Genomic DNA, 14,209 nt, shown 5'->3' on the forward strand with positions numbered 1-14,209 from the left:
GCAGGGGCAGTCATAGGCTTCTGCCAAACCTCTAAAATGGGCTCTGTCAAAGCCTCATTAAAGAGAAGCAGACGTTGTGTAACAGATGAAGGAGAGTGAAGAACTTCCATCAGGATGTTAGACTTATGTTTCGTGGTAGGCAACTGCAAGTCCAGCAGATCAGCTGCTTTCCTTATAATGGAGTGGTAAGAAGAGACCTCCTGTGATAGAAGGCCTTTCGGAGAAAAGAGTTGCCACTACAGAGATGTATCCATCTGCAGTACCTCAAATTCTTGCATAGGATCAATGATCTCCCCTTCTTCAGCCTCTTCCTACTGCTCCTGGTATTATTCCTCATCCAGCTAGCCTCTGTGCCTTCCTTCTAGATCTCATCCTGGGTATCGGTGTTGGTGGTGCCAGTAAGTTCAAGACTAGCATCAATGGAGGACCACAGGGATAACCTAAGGCGCCAGGTGAGGCCGCTAGTCCGGAGCCAGAGGGCGCCGGAGAATACTCCACTCTTCCCTCGAGAGATTACACCGGCGTTGAGTATCTCGGCGTCAGGAGAGACCAACTTCCCGGGTTCATGGCATGGCATGAACAGAATGAATGGTGCCTGTGCAAAATGAGGTGGCAAGCCTCCAAGGTTGTATGACAGTGGTCCCATGGGGCCAACAGGAGCACCAGTAGGGTTAGCCGCCCAGGCAACATGCCGAATGTCGCATTCAAGAAATGCAAAGGATCCGTACCTGGAGCTGGAAAGGGTGGGTACGGACCCAGTACCGCCTGTTCAGGGACAGCTCGAGAAGGCTATAGGACAGGCACCAGTTGCGTCACCGGTGACACTGGATCCAAAGGTGGAGTGACCGGAGGCAAAGGGGTTGCTTCCTTGGGCGCTGGAGAACCTTTTGAAGTCAGAGAATGTGCCGGAGTCACCTGAAGTGAAGGGGAAGGTGATACTTCATCCTTTCTGTGATGTCAGAGTATGGGGGACCCTGACTTTGGTGACTTATCTTTAGACAAATGACATCTGGAACCATGACTTTGCTTCTTCTTGTGTTTTCTCGATGACTTTGAGGTGTAAGGAGTCGGCGACTTAGACCTCGATCTCGTCCTCTTCCAGCCCCTCTTCTGTTTGTTCGCCCTAGCCATGAACAACTTGGCCTCCCTCTCTTTGAAGGCCTCTGGATTCATGCATCGACACTTCGAACACCCCTCAATGTTGTGGTCCGACGAGAGGCACCAAAGACAATCTTCATGGGGTCAGTGATAGACATATGACACTTACATTCCCTACAAGGCTTGAAACTGGACTTCTTCTGAGCAGCTATGTCATTGCTACAATTTCAGGAAGAACCTGCAACACTGAAACTCTCAGAAATAGAGAGCATTAGAGAAAAGCGTTACGCATCGATGACGCAGAAAAAAGGGAACTTATGTCAGCACGGCGACAAAGTTTTCTTATGACTTCTATGACGTCGCGCAGGGTCACGAGCAGAGCCGTTCCATTCTGACATCCTCGTCGACGTGGAAGAGCTATGGAGAAAGGTTTTAGTGGAATGCTGCGCAAGGGGTAATTCAAAAGGTGAGGAATCCACAGGCAGATGTATCCATCAGAATGCATGAATATGACCAGAATTCTGAGAAAGCTGGCTCTGACTGTGCTGTATAAAACAATGAAATAAATAGAATCTATAACATTTTTAACTATATTATTGTAATAATTATTAGGATAATGTATACTCATAAAATAACGAATACCCTAATTGTATCTATTGTAGTGTGAACATAGCAATAGCATCAATATCGCTGCTATTACTAATATTATTTTTATAAGTATTACTACTTTCAATAAATTATTAGTAATCCAGATGGAAAAGCCTTTAAAAGCAAGTAACGCAGTTCTACAATGCAACATCTAAAAGATAAAAATTTTAAAAAACTATAGCAGAGTTCTGAAATATTGCTATAAATAGGAAGAGTTATAAGTCGTTATCCCAAAAACTTCATGTTCTCCTCTATGACTAATATACATTTCTTAATCACCTCCTTTGCTGCAAAGCAACTATCAAAAGCTAAATTGTCAGAGGGAAAGGCATGTAAAATCAGAAAAAATATGTGATACAAACAGGTACTCGAACAATATTAGTATAATATTGTAATGTTTAATCTGTAAAATGCAATAAAATTGTAATGCTTGAAACAACCCTTACAAATAGGAATTAAAATGGAAATAAGTCACCTCAAGCTTTTCAATGTCCTCAAGATAACATTCTTTTATGGTTTTGTTCTTGTTCTCTGCTTCAATTTGTTCTTTGGTGAGGCGTTTGATCTCTGAATCTCTTTGCATAATATCTTTCTTAAGACTTATGCCCTGATGAAAGAGGACAACAATATCAGCGTAAACACAAGCAGATGCAAAGATGTTTTTCACTACTAAAATTTTACATGTAGCACATTTGTAGCAGAGGGATTTCAGTATAAAAAAATCCACGTGTAAACATTTTTACTGTCACTTTTTACCAACTTTTCTTTTTTAAATGAAATGGAAAGGCGCTTTTCAAATCATTTTAGAGACAACTATATTGCATAGTATTTCCATCCTTTCAATGAGGTTTTGCCAACTTCAGCTAAGTAGCATCCTGTCATCTACCAAGCAAGGTTCTAAGAACTATATTGAGTGCATAAGAATGGTGGTGGTAAAATAGACACAGATAAGAATGCAAGGCATGAATTAATTCCCAGTCAATAGCAATCACTTACTGGTGCATCTGAAACACACTGCACACCATTTTGTCACATAGCATTACCAGGGGTCCGGGGAATTCCAATGGTGGGGAAATTACAGGGGTTGTCAGATTATGGGGAATAACAAGAAGTAATTGGTGTTTCCGTACTGAATCACACGTATTTCCCCAGTGTTTCATACTAGATTGCGTCTTCTTTCAGCAGCTAAAATCTCTGTGTGAAGCACAAACAACTTACAATACATCCATCGGAATAAGTGGTCCACTTATATTGAGAGTATACATCTTTAAAGGTTTTTTTAGATGTTATGGTCACTGAAGAAGGTATACACTTGTAATATGACTTTAATATTACGTTGTGGAAGGAATACATTCCACAATATGGCAATACATTTTAATTTACATAAGGACCTCATTACAATTTCAGTGCTACATTCTTATCCCTGTGCAAATGCTTGTTTGTGCAGGGGTCAGAATTACAAGTTGTATGATAATTATCAAATTCAGCTTTCACCCAAGAGATTGTGCCAGGTCAAATCAGGCAAAGGTTATGGCGAGAAAAGGCATGCTAAAAATGCAAGTCATGCGGAACTCAGTAAATTAAATACCGACTCCACATGTTATGCCACATTTGCAAACTGAAAAATTGGAACAACAGATATTCACCATTCATACCTCCGCCTCAGGATGGCCTAAATGAGGGCCTAAATGTTGACCTTACCATTTATTACATCTTTCATCTCTGCTCAAAGCCTATGCAGTTTATCTTTGCTACATTGGCAACAAAATGTGTCAGACTGTTCCCCCACTTGGCAATGTTTATACTGCAAGCATAACAATCTAACAGGAAGGTATGGAGACAAGTCTTACCAAATTTAATGGACTAAGGGGATGAAACAACATCCAGTAATTGTATGTGCAAGAAGAAAATTAATGGCAGGTTACGATTACATTTATAAGGAAAGAAAAAATACTCGGTGATATTCACAACCCCCCAAGAAGGCCTGCAAGGGAAATTCATAACATTGACAAATATAAACACTTTAAAGACAAATATAGGCCAATGTTCTCATGGATTTGTAATATGTCGCAGTGACCCTTACTGACTATGTTGATTGTTTTCAAACCAACAGTCCAGCAAGTAATAGGACCCCTTTTCTATAACTTGCGTTAAATGTAAACAGTGAAACCAATTCACCAAAACCAATTCACCAAATTTGCAGAGGTGGCAATTGTGACATCAAATGACTTTTGACTAAGTGACATCATGATCTTTGAAGCAACAATAACATAAAAACTATAATTGCTGAGGGTAATTAAAAAATCGACAATTACGTTACAGAAAAATCACTGTTAGTTACCCAAAAAATACATAAAAATCACATACCACGATACAGCCTTAAATGCCCAATCCATATAACCCGATACTGCACTATATTCTGAAGTACAGCCTCACAGCTTGGGTACAACTCATATGCCTAGGTATAACCTCATTTACTTCTCATCCCCTGGCACTCACATACATTAAAAGACATTTTCACTATTCTGCAAGAGCCTAGGGCAGACAGCACGGATGCCATATCTGGCCCCTTCAGCCGGCTATGAGAAGGATAACTATCTCTTGCCAGGGCCTCAACCTGTGATAGAAGATAGGAGATAGGAGATTTTGACGAGAAGCAGAACTGTGGTACATTGGTAGCCTCCCTGTGCGGCCAGGTATACATCTTTCTGCCACACTAAAACCAGCACTTTCAGTTGATGGGGTATTAAAGGAAAAGGAGTTATTTGTTTATCGAATGGATCCACAAGCACACTTAAGGGCTTCAGGGGGTTGTTGGTAAAGACCAGTGATGGGTCTGCAGATATTAAGCTTGGCTCTTCAAGAACCAAGTTTGCTTTATGTTCTTAGTTCTTTCCATCTGATCCTAGAATTCCAGAAGCAATATGGAAATACCAGGAGAAACAAAATATTCCACAGAGGTTGTAGTAGCAATCTCTGGTGGAACTTAAATGACGCTCTGGGCCTGATTACGAGTTTGGCGGAAGGACTGCCAGTCCGCCATGGCGGCGGTGAGGAACACGCCACCAATCCAGTGGCATTCCGACCTCCGCATTACAACATCACTGCGGGGCTGGCGGTGTGTCGGCCGCTCAGCCAGGGCGGTGGCATGCTGCAGCTCTCGGAGAGGGAATGAATCCAATGCCGGCCGCACTGTGCTTGGCAAACTGTGCGTGCACCGACAGTGCTGGCATAGGGGGGCACAACATGGGCCCCCGCCACAATCCACATGGGGTTATTTGCTCTGGGGCCATTTTGTGGCCCTTACCTTCATTTCTGCCGACCTTTTCATGGCAGTGTCCCGCCATTTAAAGCTCGGCGAAAAGGCAGGTCATAATTCCCAAGGCGCGCCTATGCCAGCCCTCCCGAGGATTGACTGCTGCTGTCCCCACTGCCGCCGCTGTGGGAGCTTGGATCTTGGCGGTTGGGGCAATCTGAAGGTGGTCTGGAGGACGTATCCATGCTTGCATTGTAATACGGCAGTTGGACCGCCAGGTATGCTGGCTGTCAGACTGCCAAAAAGCAACGGCTGCTCCTGAACCTCCAGGGTTGTAATCAGGCCCCCTGCGTGCAAAGCAGGCTTTGTGCCCACTTTGGGTCTTAGCATTCTTTTGGTAATACAAAGGGCTTTAAAGTGATTTCTGCAATAGTAATATTCCAGATGCCAATTTCTGGTGATGTATTTGTGTTTAAGGGAGTCATAATTTAAATCGGGCATACTTCCCTGAAATGAGGACCTGCTCCAGATGACTAACAGATTTGAAATCAGACTAACTCAATGGCGGGAATAAAACTTTATGGAAGAAGTACAGTGTTAGACACCCATAGAGCAGCTTAAGTACTGGGATCTACCATGGGTGTATGAACAAGTGGATTGAAAGACAGATCAGTAATACAGGATGAGAGCACTCAGATCAACACAAAACTCTACTGCCTAAATGTGGTAAGCAAGTGCCAGTGCCTGGGGGTGCACAAATGGAGACCCAGGTGTGGTTCAGTTGCACCAAAAAAAGTAGATTATACTGCCCTTGCACAATTTTGAACCAAACATATCTTCTTGGGTTTACACCAGGCACCAAATAGTATAAGGTGCTAATAACATTATAGATCCTAAAGGTTTGTGGCAAAATTGAAATTAAGTATGAAATGAAGACATTTTTACTTGAATAGATAGTCTTCAATATCTTGTATATATTATACTTATTTTAATATGACTTGCTTCACTTACTTCCTCAGTTAAATCAGCAGACCTTTTTTTACCAGCCTCCATTCTTTGAGTCATGTCATTCACATATCTATCTTCATCGTGCTTCCACAGCTCTGCTTGCTTTGTTACTTCATCGTGTTTAACTTGAAGTGTCATTCTAGTGAGAAACAAATTGTTATACTTTTTTTATTTTATTTTTTTATAAATCTTTATTAGGACATCAGACACAGATACAAATCACACAAAAAAGATAAAAGCATACAATAAACCACTATGCCTTAGGTCCTCTTTTTCATGATTATACCCCCGCCCCCCACCCCGGTGGATCCCCACAGGGTATCGAGGACAAATACCAACATATACCAGTCATTCAGACATTCAGACTGGGCATTATTATTCCTGATTCAACCAATTAGTAAAAGATCCCCAGATCTGTTCTCCCTCTTCTCCTATATACAGAAATTTCCCAGTTATACACACATAGAAATGTGCTAAACCATACATGTAGCGTTAGAGGGACCGGTTCCAGCCATACCATGGCTAAACAAAGCCGCAACACAGCCATTGCTATGAACAGCATCTTCCGCTCTGGTTCAGCCATATTTTGATCGGAAACACCTAACATAATAACTTGAGATGTCAATGATACCGTGTATCCCAGAACTTGCCCTAAGCGCTGTTCTATTTTGTTAGGTGGCAAACATATGTATACTGTCTGCAGCAAGTTCCCCACATCGAGAACAATTTGTCCCAGAGGTCCCCCCCCCATTTGTAAATTCGGGCAGGAGTTATATACAGATTGAACCAAGTCTTAAAACATTGTACCTGAAGATTTGCAGAAATACAGGCTGTTTGGCTATACATAAGAGAGTCTTCACATTCACCTTGTCCTGCTTGTAAAGCCACTTGCCACCTGTCAAAATGCTTAGTTAAATCATCGCTTCTTTTCTCATTTATTATTTTATATATAGACGATATAGTCGCTTGGCTCCCATTAATCAATTCAGCTAGCGGAATATGTATCCAGGTGTCAGTTCTTTTACAAAGAAAATCTCTAATCTGTAAAAATGTAAAGAATTGTTTATTCCCAATCCCATATTTCTGTTTTATAATCTTGAAGGTCATAATACTAGTATCAGAAATTAAATCCCCTATACAATTGACCCCTTGAACTGTCCACTCTTTGAAATAAGCATCACGGAAAATTTCTGCGAAAAGAATATTCCCTGCGAAAGGAGAATATATGTGAAACCATCCAATTTCAAACATTTTACGGACCGCCGTCCAGACTTTAAAGGCGCTAAGCAAGACCTTAAACCTCACCCTTTTAAAATACACAAAATCTATATGACGAAACAGAAGTCCCCTAGCCTCTACCCCATAAACTAAATGATATATCGAAGTATCCAGACAATACGAAATTCCTCCGTCCAATAAGTCCCCTATTTGTTTCAGTGTTATGGACCAGTAGTAGATTTGAAGGTTAGGTACTGTCCACCCTCCCCTGTCTCTGGGCAAAGTCATAAATTTAAGAGCCCTTCTTGGGCGTTTCCCAGCCCATAAAAACCATAAAACGATCCGATCTAACTTTTTAAACCAAGTTTGGTCTATCAACAAAGGAATAGCTCTAAAGCAATATATAATTTGAGAGAGGAATATCATTTTGATAATGTTACATCTGCCCATCAGCATCAGCTGCAAGTTATTCATTCGTCGGGCATCCACTTCTAATTTATGTATAAGGGGTTTTAAATTAATCTCCACTATTTCATCGGGTTTTGAACTAATTTCAATCCCTAAATATTTGGCCTTACCTACTGTGCAGGATCCACTAAAATAACTCTATCATTACAGGTTATTTGAGTTTTTCGTTCATTTAAATGGTAGCCTGAGATCTTGCCAAACTGCGATGTTAAAATTTTAATTTCTTGTAGAGCCACCTGCGGGGAACCAGTCAGAATCGCTAAATCGTCAGCGTAGTCTAAAATGTTTGTGTCCCCACCCTTAGCCTGCAAGGGTTGGATTATTGGATCATTCAATATCTTCTTAATTAAAGGATCAATATAGATGGCGAACAACAGGGGGGAACAAGGGCACCCCTGCCTTGTTCCTCACAGTATATTTATTGCTGCAGATTGGGCCCCCATCACCGATACTTGGGCCGTTGGTTGTTCATACATGCTCCGAATAGCTAGAATATATTTCTCCTCTAATCCATAATGTGGCCCATAAAAAAAGGCCAAGAGACCCTATCAAAAGGTTTTTCCGCATCTAGCAGAACTAAAGCCATAGGGTCTCCTGTAACCTTGGTGTAATCAAACAGTGTGATAGTTCAGCGTATGTGATCAATAGTTTCTCGCCCTGGTACAAAGCCGTGTTGTTGCGGAGAAACCATTTTTTTGATGACCCCTGCCAGTCGGTTATCAAGAATCTTTGAATAGATTTTGATATCACTATTAATCAACCTAATTGGCCTGTAAGAACCAGTATCTGTCACTATCTTTCCTTTCTTTAGAAATGTTACTATCCTAGCCATCCGCCAAGATTCGGGGGGCTTATCCCCACTCTGAACCACTCTGAACATCTCTAACATGATAGGAGCAAGCTGGAGTTGAAAAATCTTTTTAAATTCTCCAGGTAAAAAATCTGGCCCCACAGCCTTGCCGGATGGAAGAGAATCCATCCGGCAAGGCTGGAAGAGAATCAATAGCTAAAGATAACTCTTCTGAGTTAATCGAAGCATGGAGCATTTCATGATCGTCAGATGACAATGAGCATATCTCGATCTCACTAAGATACCTTTGTATTGCCACCTGTATCTCGTAGTTATCTCTAAGATCTTCAGAATACAGTTTTTGATAAAATTTCTTGAAAGCCAGTAAAATTGCCCCTTCCTCAGTGACCAACCCGACATCTGGGTCCATTATACTGTCTATCCGTGAAACAGACGTTTTTTCTCTAGTCCTTATTGCTAGCATGTGACCCGCTCTTTCGCTGTTTTCATACAGTTTAGATCGCCAGGCTAAATATTTGCTTGTGGATTTTGCTAAAGAAATTTCAGTTATGGCAGATTTTGCAATTATTTTCCTTGTTTGTGCTGTTTCAGCCTCCCCACCCCCAATATAACCCTAGCAAGATTAATCTCTGCATCTTCCAATACTCTATACAGCTCCTGTACTTTCTCCTTCTCCTTTTTCTGGCTCTCCCATCCATACTGAGTGGTCTCGCCCCTAATCCCCGCCTTAAGTGTGTCCCACACATTCTGTATATTTGTGCTACCAATATTTTCATTTAAAAACCTAGTTATCCACATTGCCATGCATTCAATACAGGCATTGTCTCTCATCAAACCCCGATTAAAAGTCCATCTATCTTATCTTTTTCCCCTAGACTGTATGTTGACCTCTAGTACTAATGGGTTGTGATCGGACATTACTCTGGGGTATCTAGTTATTCTAGCTCCCTGTATCAGGCTTTGAGAGATAAAGAAATAATCCAACCTAGAGTAAATTTTATGTGGTGCTGAGAAGTAGGTAAACCCAGGGTCATTTCTCCTAACAAAAGCCCACATATCAATCAAACCATGTAATTCTTTCATTTGAGCCAAAGACCTGAAAGCTTTAGGTTTTCGCCCAAAATACCCTATATCTGGGTGATTGGCCACTTCACTAGTTATATTGATGCTAAAATCACCGCATAATATGATCGGAGCTGGCCAACCAACCAGCTCTAGATTAAGCCAATTATAGAGTTCCGGGTCATCCAATACCGGACCATAGATAGAGCACAATATGAATACTTTATTATAGATATTACCATGTATAATGACCCACCTACCATACTCTTCGGCAGAAGAACGAACTATATTAACCAAACCCCGACGTGCCAATATCGCAACCCCTTTAGTTTTTGCTTCCAACTTTGTCCAAGAAATTAATAGAAATCCCTCAAATTCCAGGAGTTTATTACGACTGGCTTCGATATGCGAATATCTGCCTTCAAGAACCGGATATCTTCTCTCACCCTACACCGTTTTACTGGATTGTTTAGCCCACAAATATTGATAGAGGCTATCCTAATGCATGCCATTTTGTATAAACATGAATTCCTTACAAACCATAAAAGAAGAGACCCCTCCTGTCCAAACTGTCCTCTTACCCAAAAAATGCCCAGTTGTTAAATCAAGCCTCTCCTTTCCCTGCAATGGATCCACCAACCACACCTCAACCCCCCCCCCCAACCCCCACACCCTCCATTAAGGCAAAAAAGGTCCTCAGACCCTTGCGATGCCTCCCGTGTTCCTGAGTGTCGCCCTGTCACTCCCCGACCCCCCAAAAAAAAGAAAAACCAGAAGAGGAAAAAGGGAGAAGATATAAGAAACCTTTAGGAAAACAAAATCCAACCCTATTAGGATCACGAAAAACTTCCAATGAAGAACCCCACCGAAAAGACCCCCAGTCCATCATGTCCCACCTTCTCTTCCGACATTCTTAAAATCCAAACATCACTACAACGGGAGCCAAAAAAGAGAAACAACAAGCCCCCCAAACAGGCTACAAATAAGTCCAACATGGCATAAACAAAGCATATCCGGCTGTATCTATAAGCCAGCTGTTAGTTCCTTCAGATAACTTTCTGCTTGAATTTCAGAGGTAAACACCCGAATCCTCCCTTGGTGTATAACCTTCAGCCACGCAGGGTTCATCAAATATACCTCCCATCCAGTTTTTTGGAAGGGGCTGATCAGCTGGCGGAGCCGTCATCTCCTTTCCTCTGTTGCGTGGCAAAAATCAAGCCGTACAAAGAAAGTTTGACCCTCTACTGATTTTCTAGCGTCTGGCCGTGCTTTTTCAAATATGACCTGTCTCAGCAAAAAACGTACAAAAAACAATTAAAATCGCTCGGGGCTTAGAATCAGAACCTGGATTTTTTTTTATTATTAGGGGGAATCGGTGAACTCTCTGAATCTCGGTTTCCCAGCACCAGTGTGCTAGTTCTGGAAATGCAGATTTAAACAATCTCAGTACAAACCCTCTTACATCATGCCCCTCAGCTTTTTCTTCAATCCCTAATAGGCGTAGATTATTCCTGCGCTGCCTATTTTCGGAGTCTTCAAGCTTCCACATTATATCCGCCAGCCTTTCGTCATTTGCAGTTGTCTTTAGTTCGGCGTTTTTTAGCCCAGCCTCCAAGCCAACTATTCGCTCCTCAAGGGCAGTGGTTCTAGCGATGACCTCTCAACAAACTTTGGTATTTTTACGGATCGCCCCTTGAATCTTCTTGGTTGCCAGCTGTGCTCTTTTATGCTCTTGACGTGCTTCTATTTGCATAGTTTTAAACGTGCATATATCAGGCTGATTGAGGGAGGTATATTTGCTTTGTTATCGGGGGCCCCTTGATCGTCTTCCTGCGTTCCCGGCCCACCTGACCCTGCTAGACTAGTTGTGGAATAATCCCACTGAAGGTTGCCGCTAGCTTCAGAGCAGGTACTTTCACGTCGTCCTGGACTAACGGGGGGTTTCTTTCTGGATTTGCTATGACGATGAGTAGCCTTTTTTTAGAGTATCCACAGTAGTTGGGGGGCTCCCACTATCCTCCCCGGTCTTATCATCATCAGTGTTATCCATATCTGTCCATATTGGATTCCTCTGCAAGTGAGCAAAAGCTCTCTCCATCCTGGGTGTCTAACATCCCACTATCCGTACCCAGTGTGCCCCCGGCCAGAACCTGATAAGAAAGGACAGTATCAGGCTCCACCTCCGTTTCTTGTACTCGTTTTTCAATGTCTTCCTCGAGCTCTCTTACAACAATATTTGGAGAATTCACAATCTCAGAGTTCCTCACAGTTACAGCCATGTCAGTGATATCTGTCTCTGGGGTATTCATTTCATTGTTGCCAGTCTTGTTCCCTTTAATACCCTGAATTAGTTCGGACACATTGTTTGTATTGGCTACATTTGTTGCATTAGGAGGGGATTTTACCACCGGTTTTAAGCTGGTGGGCTTACCAACAAACATCCCAGGCACAGTCAGCCCTTTTCCTCGCCCTCTGCTATCAGTTGACTGCAGAGTGCTGCCCAGCAATCCATTTTTCCGGCCTGCAGTCTCGTTGCTCACTAAAAAGAGGGGTGAGTGCTGCTTCAGAGTACTTTGCCTTGCTCGCTGTGTTTTTCTTCAGGTTCGCCGCTGCCGCTTTCAAGCCGTACTTGTCCGCAGCTTTCTCGAATTTCTCCTCGCCGGGGGGCGGCTTACTCTCCACCTCCTTGCCCGACGGCATTTTCTTCGTTGCTCCTGCCACCACCGCCACCGCTGCTTTAGTGCTAGGAGCGGCTGGATTCACATTCGTCCGAGGCAGCATATCGAGTTTCAGCCTGAGATTCGAGTCCTGCACTGCTTTCCCCCGCAGACCACGCCCGCCAAATCCACAGGTGAGTGCGGCTTCGGAGATCGGTTAATGCGAGCTGTACTGCTCGGAGCCACGTTTTTCAGTTTTCCAGCTCTCCAAACATTTAAATCCACTTTTTTCCTTTCCCCTGATCCCCGGTTGATCTCAGTGATCTATTCGTAGCCCATCGTGGTGAGTTTTCCCGCAATTCATCTCCCGTATTCACTCCTAAGAAACGCAGCAGTCGGGGAGTGACACCCGCTCAGGTCACACAGCCGCCATCTTGCCTGTTATACTTTTTAATGTAATTTTTTTGTTAATAAGTGACCTTTGTGAAGTATACACATGCCTTTATTTATGTTTTAGATTTTTTCTTGGATTATTTTGACCAAATTCACATACTGAATGTTTCTATTCCTAATCAATTTCATGTTGGGCTGACCGTAAATAACAAACAATCTCAATGAAAAAATAGCACCGTTAGTAACAAACAACCTCAATGAAAAAATAGCAATTAGGAAATAAATCCTGAATTCATCACCCCATTTGTACGAGTCGAGTTTGGTGGTCTTGGAACGGGGTGCTGGTGTGGCGGCCCGCTCCAAAACTGGCAAACTCATAATCAGGCCCTTAATCTAAACATTATTAATTAATTATTAATTAGCATTTAAAACTATATATATACGTATTAAAAAATGAAAAAAATTAGATATAAAACTAAAAAAAAAGGAAAAAAATCTAATTACATAAATAAATTCAACTACCAAAAAGAAGCTAAAAAGTTAGTAATAGATTTAATTCCAATGAATACATAAAAATAGATTAAAATAACAAAAACCATAGCACAATCAAACTTTCACAAACACTTACCATAAAATAAATTAACATTTTACCAAATAATAAATTGTAAAAATATAAATAATTAATTTTCAATAATAAATTACAAATACATATCAATTATTATAAAATATACATATATTTATTCCCGCACGGGGGGCACCAGGGGGCCCTGTGTGGCCCCCTTACTTTCCTCACCACCACACTTTTTATAGCGGGCTCACCGCCATGAAAAGTGTGGAGGTCTGTATAGTCGAAATAAGCTTGGCGGTGCTGCTGCGGCACCGCCAGCATATTGCTGCCCCAGACCGCTACGTCTAAAACGAGGGATCATGGATCCCAAGATCGCCGCATTACGAGTGCAGCAGTCCTATGGCGGTGAGACTGCTGTACTCGTAATGCGGCGGTCAGACCGCCAGTGCATCAGTTCCCGCCACGCCACCGCGAGTTTGGCAGTTCAATGGATCGCTAAACTCATAATCAGGCCCTGAGTGTTTAATATGTTTTCTATATTAATATAGATATTTATATATGTAATGTGTGTGAAATTAAGTGCTTTCCCTAATGTTACTTTGACCAGAGTAGGAATAGTAAATCTAACCCCACTGAAGACCAACACGTCATTCCCTATGATTGCACTGACTGGAATAGGAGTAGTAAATCTAACTTGTCTGAAGTGCAACACTTTCCTTACTATTACGCTGTTTGGAGAGGGAACAGTAAATGTAACCGCTTCGAAGTCCAACACAGTCCCTGTTATTGCACAGTATCGAGTGGGAATAGTAAATGTAACCCCTCCGAAGTTTAACGCTTTAATAGGTGGCATGTCACTTCCCTGAGCACCTGCAGCAACAGTGCAAAGTTGTCATCAGCTCCACACCTGAAGGCATGAGGGAGATATCGGTTAACCCATACAGAGACGCCTACTGGTTGCCCATCACCAGCTATATGCCCCTGCACTAGTTGAGACAATGGCCATGGACTAGCATCCCACC

At 42.2% G+C, this 14,209-nt stretch overlaps 1 protein-coding gene across 1 annotated transcript in view; it reads right to left on the bottom strand.

The window, feature by feature from the left end:
• Positions 1-14,209, bottom strand: part of CCDC175 (coiled-coil domain containing 175) — a 414,158-nt gene that overhangs the window by 94,573 nt on the left and 305,376 nt on the right. The window contains exons 12-13 of the mRNA XM_078660614.1: positions 6,014-6,149; positions 2,222-2,353 (exon numbers count right to left, since the gene is read on the bottom strand). Coding sequence (XP_078516740.1) covers positions 2,222-2,353; positions 6,014-6,149 — 268 coding nt within the window. The remainder of the gene's footprint in view (positions 1-2,221; positions 2,354-6,013; positions 6,150-14,209) is intronic.

The sequence above is a fragment of the Lissotriton helveticus genome, chromosome 9 (assembly GCF_964261635.1).
Source record: "Lissotriton helveticus chromosome 9, aLisHel1.1, whole genome shotgun sequence".
In the NCBI taxonomy this organism is placed as follows: Eukaryota; Metazoa; Chordata; class Amphibia; order Caudata; family Salamandridae; genus Lissotriton; species Lissotriton helveticus.